A 17961-nucleotide genomic window follows, 5' to 3' on the forward strand; every position below is an offset into this window, starting at 1 on the left:
CACTTAATCTCTTTAGAACCTTACTGACTAATCTCACATATTTATCTATTACATTAACTCTGTTAGAAAAATGCTTATTTTGTTAAATTTGTTGTACCAGGTAGATCAAATACTGTATAATAGAATGTCAGAATCGTGAATACAGCAGAATGTTTAATACTGTAATAGAATGTCACAATTATGAATACAGCAGAATGTTTAAATGTGGTGAAACATTTCCTGTCTCAGTACTGCTGAGTTATTAATGACTTAACAGACAATGGAGTGCTGTAAAGTTGTTTGTGAGGACGTAAGTTCCTTTTTTTTTGAAATTGGTGAACGCTAATACGACTTGGAATTGAGTGAAAGTTTGACCTTTCTATCACAATATCATTGTAGAATATTCATACAGAATTAGCATGTGCAATAGACCCAGCCATATGGTGAACTTTAACCTTTTTCCTTGTTTATCTTTGTTATTTGAAGTAATTGCATGTGTTGTGTTAATATGTTACCTCTTTGTATTGTGAAATTTTTTGGGGGATATTATGAAGTACATATAAGAACCTTGAAAATTCATTAGTTCTGAAATGTCAGAGAATATTTGTTTAAAGGGTTTTCATTTGGAAAGTTGCATAGGGTTTTGATTAGCAGCCTAAAGTTGCTCAAAGATGATTTCAGGAATAAAGTTTTTCGAAGCTTAGCTTAAGCGATGAAAGTTCTAGTTTTTGTCTTCCGTGGCACCCTTGTTTTGTATTAGAATAAAAAGTCTGCAAACGATGGAAATAACAGAGGCACAGGAAGTTGTGTTTACTATACGTAGAGGCCTTGCTTGAATCCATTTGCAGATGGTGATAAATTTTACTCTCCAAATTCTGATCCCCTAATGGAAAAGTAAATCCACAATAGTATGTCTGTTTGATTTTGTTATTAAAAATATAAACCAGAAAGCTTTCGATGACCTGCACGGTCCTCCTCGACGAAAGCTTTCTGCTTTATATTTTAAATAACAAAATCAAACAGACATACCATTGTTGATTTACTTTTCATTTTAATGACTCATGTGATTATGAGTTTTCTTTGGAACCCCCTAATTATACTCCAAAAAGGGCTAATCAGGGCAGGTATTTACTTATGCACCGATAGAAATCATGACAGTTTATAAGGGTTTGGGTGGATGAAAAAACAAATAAATCTGAGAAAATCTATGATTTTTTGAAAAAAGTTTTTAAGGCTCATATATTTATTTATATTTATAACTGATATAATCAGTGCAACCTGTTTTAAAGTCATTTGTACTCCCTTCACTAGAATACAGCAGATGGTCTCTTCTTTGTCACTTTTTCATAACTTGTATTTCATCAGAGATCTTTCACATTCATAATTGATCCTTGATCTCCTTCATCTACTGAGAGCAACCAGAGTAACTGAACAGCAGTACCAGTATGCAGTAAATATGCCTTGCTGTCAAACTTATAAGTTCCAGAGGTCATTTATTCCTCATACTGTTGGACTATGGAACAGCCTCCCAGAGGGAGTCGTGCAACTGGAACTTCAGAAGTTCGAGGGAAGTTGCAATACATTACTACCCTAATGCAATTAGGGTAGTAATGTATTGCATTTGATAAATGCAATTTGATAAATGCAGCAAGATGAATGTTCACCCCAGTCCCATGCCTTTTTGTCAGGGAAGGTGGATGGGTTTGAGGACTCACTGCAGCTACCAAAAGTTGGTTTTTACAATGTCAAAGACCCCCTTTTTTTTATAGTGTAGCTGCTGTTCGTCCTCAGAAGAGCTTACAAAAGAAATTGACAGATGATGACATGGCTTAGCATCTAATTAAAAAAATCCCCCAACGACCCAGATTAAGTTTTTGGTCATAGTTTTATAGCACGGGATAATAACTATTTTCTTTATGCTGGATACCCACAGGGTTTGGCAATAAAGAACAGGAAACAACACCCAAACCAAAATATGTTCAAGCACCATCTGACTTTTGACTGAGCTTGGTTCCAACCAACCAGTCATATGGATGTCAATCGAACCATAGAAAGTGGCTGATATACTGGGTAGAGAATGTCAAACTTTTGTTATATAAAGTGCCTACATAGTCCTAGTATACTGTAATGTACATAATGTACAACCAGTATTTCAATCTTTTTATCATAATGTACTTCTATGGATATTATTGTAATCATTTATGTAAAGTATATTATGTACTGGTAGGTGTCAAGTTACTCCGGGGTTTGGTGCTTGCATGCATGGTGGAAGTCACTTTGTCACTAATGGGAGATATCGCTACTCCCGTATCATCACATTTTCCCCGCTTGCAGAGCCATCATTTGGTCTTACTAATTTTTATGGTTTCTTGTGTTTTTACACTGATATTGTTTTTAGCATAAACATATTAGGTTATTAAATAATGTAGAATAAGGGAGGATGAAAGAATTTAGTTTGCATTTTTATCACCTAAAGGTTACAACAGGGGTACAGTGCCAATTTTATAGGTGCCGGAGCTCTTTAGGGCCTGACAAATATCTCCCATTTCCTAAACTGTTTTTATATATGACTTTTCATGTTTGCATTCACTAATTACTATAATCATAAAATCTATATGATTATCAAACAAATGAAAAAAGAAAATCATGTATTTCATCAATTTAAGAAATTCTTAAAACTACCACTTAGTCTGTACTAAAATTTTATGAAACTAAGACTTCACTTGGTCATGAAACTAAGTACAGGCAGTCCCTGGTTATTAGCAATCCGGTTTTATGAGACTTGTCCAGTGCTGAAAATTGACGATTTTCAGCACTGAAATGCGCCAGTTTCTGGCACCAATACATACCTAACAGAAGTGCCAAAATCTGGTCATTGGCATCGAAAATTACTGATGTTTTGTTATTAGCAATTTTTGCATATCATCAAGCCATCGGAACAGAACCCCCTCCAATAACTGGGACTGCTTGTACTCAGGGTGAAAAGAGCATAGTCAAACACGATTTCCAAGCACAACTTGGGGGATAAGTGAACTTTTGCACAGAACTGCCTGTAATGAAGAAGGTCAACATAATGCCATTGTCACATCTGTGCAAATGAGACACAGTGAAAGCATAGGAACTTGGTCATTGTAGAACAAAAGATAGAGATCTCAAAAATGTTTGGTGTCCTTTTTATGTCGTATCACTGTGCCAACAAGAATTAGTCTTGGCGAGAACCAACTGTAAGAGAATCCTTCGTAATTGGTTGGTTGGTCTTAAGGAGCCCTGGGGCGGAACCGTGAGAGTTTAACTCCTTCGAGGATGAGCAGCGGCTACACTATGAAAAAAAAAAAGAAGAAAAATAGCTATATCATTGAAAGAAGTTAATTGTGTACAAACCCAAGGCTCACCAAGTTGAGTTTCATTGCTTAAATAGATGCATCCAAGGTTCTTAGTGAGTTGTTAAAATTTCAAAAAAATTTTATTGTTATAGTAAATATAAAAAAGTAGTTAGCCAATCACCTTTAGGGTTACAAAATACATTAGATAACTACAGCTTTTAGAAGTGAGTGATAGTTTGTAATTTTATTGATGGGATGACCAGTAGTTTAACAGTGTTTTGCCACTTTTCCAAAGCTGTTGCTTCTTGTTCAAATGCCTTCTAAAAATTAGCTTCAAAATCTAGTATGTCATCAAAGTACAGCAACTGTTGTGCTTTACTTTCTTCCTAAGCATGTTTTTCTCTTCCCTCTCTCCTCACTGTTAGCTCTCTTACATTTGCTGTCTTTACATTTTGAAATCTTGAGTATTTCCTGTAACACCCTTTTACGTGTAAAATACAGTTTTGTGTTTACCCATCCCCATAAAGACTTTACTTTCTTGCAACATCCTTGCAGCAAGCTTTTTGTGTAAATTTTTTTCACTGCTGCCTTTTTTGGTCACCATGAGCTTGATTAAGTGTACATTGATTTATCAGACATCATCTTTCCACTGCACTCTTCCATCTTAAGCATTTCTAGGTTTCTTTCTCTGATTCTCTCAACACCAGATTAGTATCTGAATGTTGCAGATCACCTCCCGCTGCACACTCTACTGGCTGTCTCCCCCCCTTTACTGTAATGAAAAAAAAAGAAAAGAAACGTGTGTGCTAATAGTAGGACACCATTCATCTGTATACATTTTACTGTCTTCAAGTATAGTAGGACACCATTCATCTGAATATACATTTTACTGTCTTCAAGTAATCTAGGTCTTATGTTGTGGTATAATATCATCACTTGCTAACTGAATGCCAATTTAAATTTATGAGTTTCTTGCACCCTCTGCTTTCACAGTGCCCATTTAAAAACAAATCATTATTAAAATTTTGGTCACAACACAAAGTTATCCCTCAGTAATTTTCCCACTGTGGTTCACCTCATTTACCTTTTCACTGTTGCAGTACTACTTGCCATTCTAGTGACCTGACTTCGTCCTTCTTTTATCATGGTTTTCATAAACAGTATGCTGGTGTGCTCATAATTCTCTAAGGCTCTCTTGACCTCTTTTAGATGTCACATTCATTTAGTAGACTTCTAAGCGCTACCTTCCTCTTTCCATTTTTTGTCTTATCAACTTTTCTTCCTTTTCAGGTTTCATAAACTATGCCCTTTTTTTGAACAGTAACTTGTATTGCTAAAGTAAAGCTGACACCATCACATTTTTCTAATACCATTTGCTACTGTCATTGGTTGACATTTTATGTTTCATGCTTGTGGTAAAAAGATTTTTGGACAAGTACTATCATTCTAGTGGTCATTGCCAAATAAGGAATTATAAACCCAGTCAAATTATTGTTTCCACTCTACATAGTCAGACTTTGGAACAAAACTATATTCCAGGCAAATTCCAGCACAGGGTCTTTTAAGAAATTTTAATGAAACCCCAACTGTATTACCTTAATTTTTATTAATGAACAAGGTGGTCTAAGGAATTAAAAATAAACATAAAATCAGGCATCAACCAGATTGCACAAAGACAATAATCTCTTCAATTCTTTCTTCCCCCCTCTCCAACTTGATAAAATTCCAAGAATTAAAATGAAACTGTATGTACATATTAGAACATAATTGGGAAATGTTACAATTTATGATAGTACTGTACATACATGTATTCCCCATGTTAGGGGGAGAAGGACAGATAGTGTGTGAAAACTAAAAAAGTGATAGGATTATTTAGTTTTAACCATCTATGACCCATTCCTTGTGGGTGAACCATGGGTTTGAGTGTTTATTGTTTTCATTTCACTTTTTTATGTTGGCCTGCAATCATATACGTATTGGAAAGTGTTGTTGATATTTATGGGCCGTATATACCCATTATTTGCGGTAAATTCACCTATTCCTGTATTTTTTCACTGAGAATATTCACTACTGTATTTTTCACTTGATTTCATGACTATGCACTTTTTTATGATAATCTATTAAATACTCAGGTATAAGCATTTTTAGAGGGTTTTTGAGTCATAACTGTCAAAATAGGCAAGTTCTAGGCATTTTTAGGGGGGTTTTAAGTATTTGCAGAGTTTTGCTATTCGCAGGTGGGTTTGGTACCCATCCCCCATGAATCACCTTGTTTTGGTGATATCACCCTAGAATAGTTTCTGATGGCTTCTCAAGGTGCTACTTTGCCACAGACTGTCCCGGTCTCTTGGACATTCTGGTTCTGTCCGGCTGTTTCCATGTAATTTTTCTGACATTCAGGACAATTTATTTAAGCAGGGGTCCGAAGTTGTACATGATAATTACTACAGTGGACCCCCTGTATTCGGGTTCTCCGGATTCGTGGACTCCACACATTCGCGGATTTCTCTCAGGAATGTTTTCCTGCATTATTTACAGAAATTCGCCTGTTCGCAGTATTTTTTCTATGAGAAATATCCACAAGTTCCTATTTTTTTTATCAATTTCATCATAAAATGCACTTTTTGTGATAAAACCATTAAAAAACCAAGTATAACATTTTTGGTGGGTTTTTCTTCAGTTTTAACTAACAAAATAGACTGTTTTTAACGTTTTTATAGGGGTTCCAACATTCGCGGGCTCTAACTATGGTCACTGGGGGGTGGCTGGTACGCATACCCCCACGATACAGGGGACCACTGTATTTGGTCTGCTTTTGCTAGATCATGGTTGCCTTTGGTGCTTCACTGTGCTAATAGGCATCACGTTTAAGTTTTTTGTTATCCTCTACCTCCGTGCCATCAGATCAGGCAGTTTGATCTTGTGCTTTTTACTGCTACGTGTTTCAGTAGCGCAGAGTACTGGGTCGACTCCATCTCAGCCAGGTTTTTCATTGTTAGTGCCTCATTTGGTGTGGGCACCACAGTGCATCTTTGGCTATTCAGATGATTATGGCATTGGTTCCAGCCGCCACATTTGGTGCTTTGGGTGATTTCAGCAGTGGTGTCAGCTGCCATATTGTTGGCATGGAGCATGGTAATACAAAGGAGTTTTGTTATTTTGTTTTGATGCTGAGGTGCACATTGTCACCAGTTCTTCCTATTCCATGGAAGAAGTTTTTGCATGTAGCTTTCTCATGTGACCTTTTTTTGTTATAGCATCTAACAGTCACTTAGTCATTGTTTCATCTTTTCTCTTACTTGTCATGAGCTTCTTGGTTCAGGATTTCAATATTGTTTTTGTGATTTCTTTCCAGGGTAAAATTAATCAGTGCTGTAGCTTCTTTCTTGTATGTTATGAGATCTCTCTGGATTCTTAAATTATGTGTTGTCCTCGTGATTCAGTCAGACTCGTACTGCATCTCCTTCATGTTTTCTCTCCCCCCCAAACATGCCCATACATGTACGCACTTGCCATTATGATATATTCCTTCCTGGAAACTTTCTTGTTATAGCAGCTAGCAGTCTTTCCAAAAATTCTTGTTTTTCTGGTTGTGGGCTTGTAATTTGTGGTGTGTATACTATTCAAACCCAGACTCTGGAAGGCAAATGATGGGAGTAGGATCTCCATCACTTACACGGGCCAGCAAGGACCACGTACACGGGCCAGCAAGGATCCACAGCAGTGTTTACCATCAGGGAGAAGATCACTTTTGCTTAGAGGTCTGCCTAGAGGTCTCTCAACCCAACTCTGGAAGATGAACAGTGAGAGTAGGATATTCATCACGTGACGATTGCGTGTATTCGGGAGAAACACGGCCATGTAGAGAAAACGGCAGACCTCTGTGACTCGCAACTCTGCTATTGTCATGAACATGTTCATGTACTTGAAAGGAAGTCACGTCCATGCTAGGAAGATGGAGAAACACCACTCACACACTCAGAAGACGTCACATGGATGCGTTCCAGTGCTTTGGTCTTCAAGCCTAAATTCCATATTCCATTCGATTCCACATGGACTGGAACACGTTCTCATACTTGAAGAGGAGAGATACGTCTATGCTGGGAAGATGGAGAAACCCCTCTCTCACTTAAAAGACAACACAAGTCCCAAATCTTTAACAGGAGGGGAGGGAAGGGGGAGGAGGAGGAAAGGCGACAGAGGTCTTACCCTATGACGTCTCCTGCTTGAAACTCTGGAACACATCCTACCAATCAACCAACTCTTGGAAGAACATCTCTGATGGGTTGACAACCGACTGTGATGACTTCATGGCTGATGATGGAAGTTATGTCACAGCAACAGGTGGAGGAGAGATGTTACCAAAGTGGACGTCACAGGCAGAGAATTATTGAGAATGACATCGCAGCATTCGGACTGGTAGCCCAAGTCAAAGGTCTCGATGACAGTGAAGATGGCAACAAAAAAGGCCTTCTGCCACCACCTACAGCAACCGGAGGGCCTTCCCAAGACACGTACATGTAATAGATAGCAAAATATTTCCAGGAAAACCCTTCACCGAAGAATATGAAGAGAGATCGCCCCTCAGTCAACTGCAGCAGTGTCAAATTATGCAGAAGCCATGGCATCACAGGCCCATTTGTGATGTCACAGTAGATTACTGTTACACACAGAGAGAGAGAGAGAGAGAGAGAGAGAGAGAGAGAGAGAGAGAGAGAGAGAGAGAGAGAGAGAGAGAGAGAGAGAGAGAGAGAGAAAACAATGCGTAGTGCATAAAACGTTAAAACAAAACAGTACCACAGTTATATCCTATGACATAAGGGCACAGTGTCAGACAGCATAGGGAGACAATATTCACAGCAATCTGTAAGGTTGATATCCCCACATATGACGCCCATATCGTTGGCAAGCAGGGGCTCTGATGACCGCAAGGATACACCACCGACAGCACTGACTGCATCCAAAGTCTCTCTCTTCACAGCAATAAACACACAAACCAAAAATATTGAAGTGGCATCTCTGTCAGTTGGAAGTGAAGCAGAGGGGCTCTCAAGTTCTGATGAACACCATCACTGCCAGACTTCCAGGCAAGAAGCAGGGCTGACAACTGAGGAGCCTTCAAAGAAACACATAGCATGCTCTCTCCCTCAGGAAAGATTTCTATCCTGAGAGGGGAGGGAAAAAGAATCATAGGCTTATGTGACGGATGGAAGGAAAGGAGGGAGTGAGCTGTATTGAGCCATACCACCCACACCCCTCCCTCACCATAAATGATAGAAAGAGATGAGACAACAATCATGACTGGCCCTGCAAGCAGCCCCTGCAAGCAGGCCCTGCAAGCAGACGGGAAGATCGCAATCACGCACCAATAAAATTCGTGCTGAAGAAGAGTGGAAATGTACTTTTATGGTAGGCAGTTGAGTCCTAGCATAAAAAACCGTGTCTGCAACATTACTATGTTTCCCAGAAAATGTGTAAGAAGATGATAAAACAGTAGTGTCCAATATAAATATTTCAATTATCTTCAATATATAACAAAAGAAAAAATACTAAAGAACAAAAAATAGGTGGGCCCTCTCTCCCTGAATGGGGCAATATCCCCTTGGGAGACGGACCAGCATACTCAAAGCTCAAGCAGTGACGAAGCAGAGGAAAAGGCACATCAACTGAAATTTGCATGTCTCAAGGAAGGTCAACACGTGAAACAAAGGAAACCGTCTAAAAAACGTAGATGTCCACTGAACTTCTGGCTGAATAAATACGAAACAAAGTACAGGTTTGGATAAAAAAAAAAAACGGTTGGGGCAGGAGAGCAAAGCGAAAACGACTCTCCAAGGCAGTTGAAGAAAGACTGATGTGTCCCAAGGTTCCAAGCCTGGGTCAGTGATCAGCATCCACCTCGTATACGCATGAGTTGCCAGATGCCACAGATTCCTTGCTTTACAATCTTTGATTGTTTTCAACCGGTTTCCAGCTGGCGCTAGAAGATTTTCCTATTGTTAAGACGGAGGGTTTGTAGCTATGAAAAATAAAAAAAAAATTGATTAAGTAATTTGTCATTTTTCAATTGTCATCTTTCCTAAGGTCATAAGTTTTTGTTACTCCTTCATATATGCCTTACATTCTTGCCGTATTTCATGCCATTTTGGCTTGACCCAGTATATGCCCATGCTGTTTTTATCTTGGTTGGTCTTTACTGGTTATTGGGAAGGGAGACAAATTTCTGCATGTTTGGTGCCAGTTTAAATATGTCTAAGGAAATTCAATGTCCTTGTCTGTATCAAGCTGGTAAAAAGAAATAGAGAAGAGTTCAGGCAGAAAGAGCACAGGACAGAAGAATGAAGAGAACTAATTTTTTGCCTCTTACGAGAGAAAAGATGTAGACAGCTTTTATGATGACCAAGATGATGATTATTTTTATAGTGTCACATAGAGTTAAATATAACAGTTGACATTACAGTGTTGGTTGTCAGTAATACACCTGTTAGCACAAGATGATAGATATCTTAACCACAAGAAACTCATAATTGAAATCACAATCAAAGGAGTGGTTGGGAGGCACTTCACCCTCCCAATTTCCAAGGCTCTGTAATGGCCTGTACCAATTCAAACTGCTTCTCTTAAGTCAGGCCATATAACACTGATTTTAAAAAAAAATCAAGGTTTACTCATAGTGGTTGAAGATCTGATGATTAGTTTACCCTGCAGTTGCTTGAAGAATTGAGTTACTATCATACATAATTTAATTTCTTTTTCCTGATAAAATTTTCCAGTGCAAGAGGCTATTTGCTTGAGTGACCACGATATATTTCTTAATGGAGTCCTCTCTTGCTCAGACATTGGGAGACATAGGAAGTCAGTCACTGGAAAAAATGATCAAAAACCTCCTTATGGGCCTCAAAATGGATTTCCCAGACCCATTTTTTTAATATATACGTACTGTAATTTAAATAAGTTGTGATGTAGCATTTCTTTTTGTGTTCCTTGTAGTTATTCTAATAAATCTAAGTATTAGCCACAGTATTCAGCTTAGTATTTCATTGCTTCATTTCAGATACCTGATGCATAAAAAATCATATTATATTACTATACTTACAGTCACCAGCAGTTAAGTTTTCCATTTTATCTGGGTTAGAATATGAGGATCAGGTGTAGAGGTGTTTTGCTTGAGGCTGGGGTATGCTGGTTGTACTTACTTTTGGTACAGGGCATGGCTACTGCTTGTCATCTGACTTAACCAAGAGAGTTGTACATGACCTCTCTTAAACGTTTACGTAAAAGCTTATGTCCCCTTTACTCGACTGATTATGCAGTTCTTTATTTCCAATGGTCAGCTGTAGTATTATGTCGCATCTGATTTTTTATTGCTGTGTGTTCTTTCCCATGATCTGCCATCACCTCTTCATACATGGTGGCAGCATTGGTTTTTGGTGTCATATTCACACTGGCAGCAGAGGGTATACATACACAATTTGTTCTTTTGTTTTTTTTTGTTTGCCAGTTGCTACCCCACACCTGACATTACTTTGACTTGACATATTCTAGATAAACCATAACCAGATCATAATTAAAATGTTGGCAGGCACCCCAGTCACTTGTAGCAAGTCTGTGTACCGGCTCTGACTGGTTCTCTCAGAGCCACTTCTTTGTACTTGTGGGTCATATACAGTAATGCTGATTCAACAAAATGTAGGTTTGCTCTCATTAGATGAAGGTCTCATGGTTACAGTTTCCCTCTAATCACTTTCAGGAATGGAATGTGGCTCTCATCATAATTGAAGTCTATTTTCCTGGTCCTATTCTGTTAAAGGAATTGTTTACTATGGGGTGGTAATTGAAGTTTATTTTCCTGTTGCTGTTCTGTTAAAGGGATTGTTTATTACGAGGTGGTATGTCACTTTAATATACGTAAGAGAGGTTTGAACCGCAAGTTGGGTCCTTAGGGCATTACTTACCATCCCAAAGCTGGTCAAAGGCACTTCAATTTGTATATCTTTACTGCACTAAAGAGCCACTTTGAGAGATGAGTCCTAGGATGGATGATGGCAAGTCCTACTCCATGGGACATTAATACATACTTTCTGAAAGCTCATACAAAGGTACCATTGTTTTACATACTTATGAGGGTCATTTTTGAGAGAGGCTTGGCTGGAGATAGGCAATGGCAAGGCCTGTTCTTAAAGATGATATCTATTGCAAAGCTCAGACCAGTACACTTCATTTTACATCCTATTTATAGGTACACTGTTCCATCAGTGATACACAGAAAAAAATATATGGTCACACATTGCATTTATATATACTGGATTATTATTAAACCGTAACCAGACCAATGAGCCAAATATTTAGGCAGTTAAAGGTTAGCCCATTGTATGTGTTCTTGAGTGAATTCTAAATTGTAATACAGAAAATGTAAAAAGTTAGACAAACTAGTGGAAATCGAGCAAAGGGAATGGATGAAAAGGTTTTTTAATAATACTTGAAGTGGATTTAAGACACTGAGCATATCCACGGTTTTACCGCAATATTCTGCTGCTAATTTATGAACTTGAAATGATCTAAGATGGACAGTTTTGTTTACAGTCCTCAGGTTTCAAGTTATGTACTATAACATTTAATTACTTGTTCATGGAGCAGATTGTTTCAGAAGTCAAGTTTGTTTTTACTGTGTTTCTTCACTTTTCCTTCAATGTCCATTACAAATTTCAGACAAAATTGCTTTTCATTATGGGACATATGAATGTGGTAAAGATTGAAGATTCTCACAGTGGATTGTAGCAAATCATCTGACTATAAAGGGATATGGATTATTAGGTTAATCTTTTGTCCTACTCATGTGAGTTGCTTTGACAAATGTGCACTGTATTCCTGTTTTATCGTTGATGGAAGTAGGTAGTTATATTGTCTCCACAATATTAAAAGAGGTAACAGATCAGTCCTTAAACTGGTGACATCCAAAATCCTTATATATGTGTATGTAGAGTTTTTATATCTGCTTTTCTTGTCTCCTTCTTTAAGGTATGGTAGTTTGGTAGATATTGTTTTTATAGACTTGTAACAAAACAGTTCAAAACAATATTATTAGCATTCCTAGGTCATCTGTTGTTTTAGTTGAATATTTAGCCCAGTTAGGGAAACATAATTGAGACCAGTTGTTTTTGCAACCATGAATAGTATTGACAAATGCATTGTACAGTAATAGCATAGCTAATCATTGATGCATGTTTGGGGAATAAAAATTAGATCTTTAGCACTATAACATTTAATTATTTGTGTGCTTTTCTTTCAGTAGCCTATGTCATAACATTTGCAATTGAGTGTGTGCAATTGTTTTAGTTAAGGCAGTCCCCAGTTATCGGCTGGGTGCTGATAAGCAAAAACCTCCATTAATCAAAACTCGGCAATTTATGGCACTTAGTTTCGGTTAATGGAACCGATAACCAGTTAATGACACCTCTAATATGTATGTTATGGCGCCATAACTCTGCTATCGGCACCTTATGGCACCGATAACCAAAACTTGGCCTGTTATGGCACCATAAATCGCCGATTTTATGGCACTAATCAAGCACCATAAAACTGGATCGCTGTTAACTGAGGACTGCCTGTAATTCTTTTTGAGTGGTATTATGTTGGTAGAATGACTTTTATTAGTTTTATTGAAGATTAAACCTTTGCTAAAACTGTTTGCACAAGTGCTTTACTTTTTTCATATTGAGCCAACATTTTTTTTTCTTATATTGCAAGCATTGAAAATCTTCATCTCTACACAAGGCACAATTTTTTAAATATACTAGTTATTTCAAGTAGGACTTAGAATTCTAAGCATATTTGGATATCAGAAATAGAATGCTTTGTGATTAGTTTATTTAAAAGTTCTGTTGAAGCTTTTAAGTTTGGATAGTTGAATTTTTTTTTTCTGTTAAGGAGAAATTTATAGCAAACTTTTTTCACTTTGTTAAGTTTTTTTAAATGTTTGGCTCAGAGTTGTACTATAGACTTTGGGGATTTATTTCTTATTATCTAAGACTGTGATTATGATGCGTTTGCAATATACCATAGAAATTTTTACAGTACATAGAGAAAAAAATTTCAGTAATAAAGGCTTGTGGAATGAATGTAGAGACTTTTATTTTAAGTTTTTGGGTCATTATTTTATGATATTATCAGTAGTATCCTTTCAGGAAGGGTTCGGGGAAAGAGTATGGGCTGCTTTGTGGATAGCCGGGAAAAACGAATTCTTCGTGGTCATGCGGCACAGCTAAAACGTAACACTCCTAATATTTGTGCAGATATTTGTTATCAACGTGGATACGTTTATGCTGGAGTACAGTATGGGTAAGGAAGTGCTTCTGTTTTCTGTAAGTGTTGCTGTTATATTGTGGAAATTTATTATATGAAGCTTCAGTAAGCTTCATATAGTAATTTTGTACATGAACTTCCCTGCCAGATATATACGTAGCTATAGTCTCCGACGTTCCGACAGAATTTCAAATCTCGCGGCACACGCGACAGGTAGGTCAGGTGGTCTACCTTACCCGCCGCTCGGGGTGGCGGGCGTATGAACCAATCTATCTCTCCAGCCAGATTTTTTTCTGTCGCTGAAGCGATAACAACTGTTGTCGTTTCATTCCGATATATTCTTCATTTCTCGCTTGCCTGGAGATTGATTTGGACATTTTGGTGACGTATTCGCTCTATTTGGCTTGGCATACGCTTGATTGTGGACTGTTATTGACTTTGCGCTGGATTTTCCTGTAGAATGTCTGATTTTTGATTCTGTTTCCAAAACTCCGGTTTTTGTTTTGTTTAGATATGTTTGACCGATGGATGTAAGGTGAGGTTACCGAAAGCTGCGGTTGACCTCACACTTTCTGTGTTAAATGTAGGAATGAATGTCGTGTTTAGTAACCCGTGTCAAGAGTGTGAGGTTTTGAACGAAGATGAATATAAGGCTCTTTTCCTTCTTATATTAGGAAACTTGAAAGGGATAGGGTACGTAAAGCTTCTTCAAGGAGTTCGAGCAGGTTGAGAATGAGTGAGAATGAAACTAACATTAATGTAGTTTTAGAACCTTCCTCCCAGGTCTCAGCTCCTGTTCCCCGCACCGAAGCCGTAGATTCGTCTTAGGAGGCGCGGCCTCAAAAGCTTCCTTGTGTTCTAAGGAAGACAAGAATCTTCGTACTGATCAAGGTAAGAGTGTCAGTGATGATAAGTGCAGTGTACCCCAGTGATGTGGAGGGTGCGTCTGACCGGCTCCTTAGTGCCTCCAGGCCTAGACCTCTTCCAGACTCCCAGTTCCAGTGGAGGAGGAAAGTCGAAAGCCGCAGGAGGGCTAGGAGAGCCCCCACCGGTCAGGCGTCCCCTCGCAGATCCTGAAGTTCGCTCCCAGGCTGCCTTGGATCGTAAGAAGAAGAATATTCTTCGTCAGTGTTTTTCGTCATCCTCTTCTCCTTCGCCGAAGCGTGGTTCGAGCTCTAAGGAGGCGTCACTCCCGTTGAAGAGGGCTGCGGAGGCTCCCTTCAGTACGTTAGCGTCCAGCCCAGAAGACTTTTCTGATGTAGCTTCCTTGCAAGCAAAGAAGCCTAGGAGATCCCAGATGATCGCCCTCCTTCTCCCGCTCCTCGCGCTGAGCTTTGCTTCGGAAAGAAGATCCTGGGGACTCTCCTTCTCGAGTGCTAGCGGGCCTACAAGCTCAGATCACAGCCTTGGCGGACTCCTTGGCATCGAGATCGTGTAGAAGGAAGGATTTGTCTCTCCCTATCAAGAGATCGAGGGCGCGTTTTGTCGGAAGAGCGCTCTCCTTGTAATCGGCGATCTCCTTCTTTTGAGGATACTTCTACACATCGTAACATTTCACGAGAGGAACACCACTCCCGCTCGGAGGTGTCGAGACGCCATTCGTCGGATAGGCGCTCCTTGGACTATGACGATATTTCCCCAGATCGGATCCTGCCTCGGGTAGACGCTCAGCCCCTTCTGTTTCTCCTTCTTCTAGAGTTCGTGCAAGAAGAGAGAGTCGCTCAGTCATAGAAGACTTATTTCGTCGTCTCCGTCTCATCTTTCTTCTCCTCGCCTTCTCAGAGAACCTAGGGAATGCCCTTCTGAAAGTAGGCGCCCTTCTCCTTCCGACTTACTGTCGTCGGGCGTCGGATAACGTGACTGGTAGGCGCTCATCGCATGGAGTTCGCTCCTCCCCTGTAAGACATCAAGAGTCTAGTAGGAGCCCTGCTCCTGGTAAGCGTCCTTCTTTTAGTAGCTGTTCTCCTGGAGAAAGACGCCTTGATCCTCGTTTGCTTCGTTTCTCCTAGTAGGCGCTCTTCGTTCTCGAGACTCCCTACTCCTGATCGGTCTCCTCTTGCTAGAAGTCAAGAACGCCTCAAGCGCCCTGCTTCTGTTAGGTGCTCGGAGCCTTACAGACGTTCTCCCCTTGGTAAGGACCAAGATCTCGCCGAACGCCCTGTTCCGTTTAAGCGCTCGGAGCATAGCAGCCGCTCTCCCCGCTTCGTAGCATCAAGAGCCTCTCAAGCGCCCTGCTCCTGATAGGCGCCCTATTTTTAGCAACGTTTCGCCGCTTGGTAGGCGCCAGGATTCCCCTAAGCGCCCTGTGACAGATAGGCGCTCGGCGCCTAGTAGCCGCTCTCCTCACGATCGCGCCAGGATTTAGTAGGCGCTCTCCCTCTCGTAGTTTCCCTAGGGATAGACGTGGTCTTTCTAGGGAAAGGAGTCCTTCCTCTTTTGCTGTTAAGAGTTTGTCTGCGTTTAGGAAGGAATGCGAGATTAGACAAGAATTTTCGGATAAGCGTCCTTCTTTTACGACTCATCGTTCTCCTGTACGCCTCTCTACTTTGGAATCTTCTCCTCATTCAAGACGTTTGTCTCCTCATCGCACTGTACCCCAGCTAGGAATCATCTAAGGATTCTCATAAGGATCCTCATCCTCGTTCTCCTCAAGAAGACCAGGAAGCCTCTGAGGAAGAAACTAATACATCGGCAACAGTTTCTTCGTACAAGAGCTCACAGAGCTTCTCCTTCAGGAGTTCGGAGAGTCTTTGAGCCCTACTGCTCCTCCTTCTCCACACTCGTTGTTCTCCACAGCGAAAGCAACGAAAGGATCTTCGTGTGTGAGAATGAAACCGACTCTTTCTATGAAGAAACCGCTCAAGAGTTTCGGTTCATGGATGCGTACTAAAGAAGAACGCGGGGAAAACTATGTTTGCCTTCCCTCCGTCGAAGCTTTCAGGATGGACAGGATTTTGGTATGAGACAGGAGAACCCTTGGGACTGGGCCTTCCGTCTTCAGCTGACGCAGATTTTTCGGCACTAGTAGACGCCACTAGAAGATCAGCTTTGAATTCGGCCAAAACTACGTGGGCAGTGAATGAAATAGATCACAATTCTAAAAGGCATTTTTAGAGTCTTGGAAGTTTTCAACTTCTCGATTGGTCCCTCGGTAGTCCTAGCCAAGAAAACTCAAGGACCGGACACGTTTTTTTCCGAGGATTTGAATTGTGTCTTATCCTGTATGGATAATCGGTGAGGGATGGGGCCAGCGAAATAGCTTCGCCTGTTTGGGAGCAGGGGTCATTGAAGAAAGATCAGTAAATTTTGCTCATTTTTAACAAAGTCCTGTCTCACCATGCTCAGAGATCGTCTTTGCTTTTTGCCCTCTCTCTACGCAGCTGTTTCCTAACACCTGGTTCAAGACATTTCGAAGGCTCTCTCTGCCAAAAGCTACGCAGGACCTTCTAGCGCAGTCTGCAAGGAAGCCGCGCCCTACCTTCCAGACTAAAGACGAACGAAAGCTAAGCCGACCTCTCAGGAACCCTTTCGAGGGCTTCTACCTCTAGATCCTCTTCGTTCAGAGGTCGGAAACCAAATAGAAGAGGGAGGACTTTTACGAAGTCATCACAACCTCCCAAGTAAGACTCAAGTCCTTCAGACAACTGTAGGCGCCAGGCTTTTACAGTTTGCAGAAGTCTGGGCCCAGAAAGACGCAGATGCCTGGACCCTGTCAATTTTTGAGGAAGGGCTTATCTCATCCCGTTCTCTTCGAGGCCTCCCTTGACGAATACCCCGAGGGAGTTGACGGCCAGATACAGGGACCCCACCATGAATCAAGCCCTCCGACTAGCGGTAGATCAGATGCTGGAAAAGGAGGCGATCGAACTAGTGGCAGATCATCTTTCGGCAGGCTTTTACAACCGCCTGTTCCTAGTTCCGAAATCCTCAGGGGGATGGAGACCGGTGTTGGATGTAAGCGCCCTGAACTTCTTCGTCGAAAAGAAGAAGTTCACGATGGAGACCACTGCCTTGGTGTTAGCAGCACTTCCGTCCAGGGGACTGGATGGTGTCCTTGGACTTACAGGACGCTTACTTACTTCCACGTACCAATCCATCCTTCCTCGAGGAAGTTTCTAAGATTCATGATGGGGGGAAGAATCTTCCAATTCAGGGCCCTGTGTTTTGGCCTCTCCACGGACCCCCCAAGTCTTTACGGCCATCATGAGGAATGTGGCACAATGGCTTCACCTAGAAGGGGTGAGGATTTCGCTCTATCTCGACGATTGGCTTATAAGGGCCAATTCCAGAGATCGTTGTCTGAAGGACTTGAAGAAAACCCTGGATTTGACTTTTTCCTTAGGACTTCTGGTCAATC

The 17961-nt window shown here is 40.5% G+C and overlaps 1 protein-coding gene across 1 annotated transcript in view; it reads left to right on the plus strand.

Moving 5' to 3' along the window:
* The window catches only part of LOC135219926 (xylosyltransferase oxt-like), a 313007-nt gene that overhangs the window by 160399 nt on the left and 134647 nt on the right, over positions 1-17961 (plus strand). The window contains exon 5 of the mRNA XM_064257145.1: positions 13487-13640. Within this exon, the coding sequence (XP_064113215.1) occupies positions 13487-13640 (154 nt within the window). The remainder of the gene's footprint in view (positions 1-13486; positions 13641-17961) is intronic.

This window comes from Macrobrachium nipponense, chromosome 1 (assembly GCF_015104395.2).
Source record: "Macrobrachium nipponense isolate FS-2020 chromosome 1, ASM1510439v2, whole genome shotgun sequence".
In the NCBI taxonomy this organism is placed as follows: Eukaryota; Metazoa; Arthropoda; class Malacostraca; order Decapoda; family Palaemonidae; genus Macrobrachium; species Macrobrachium nipponense.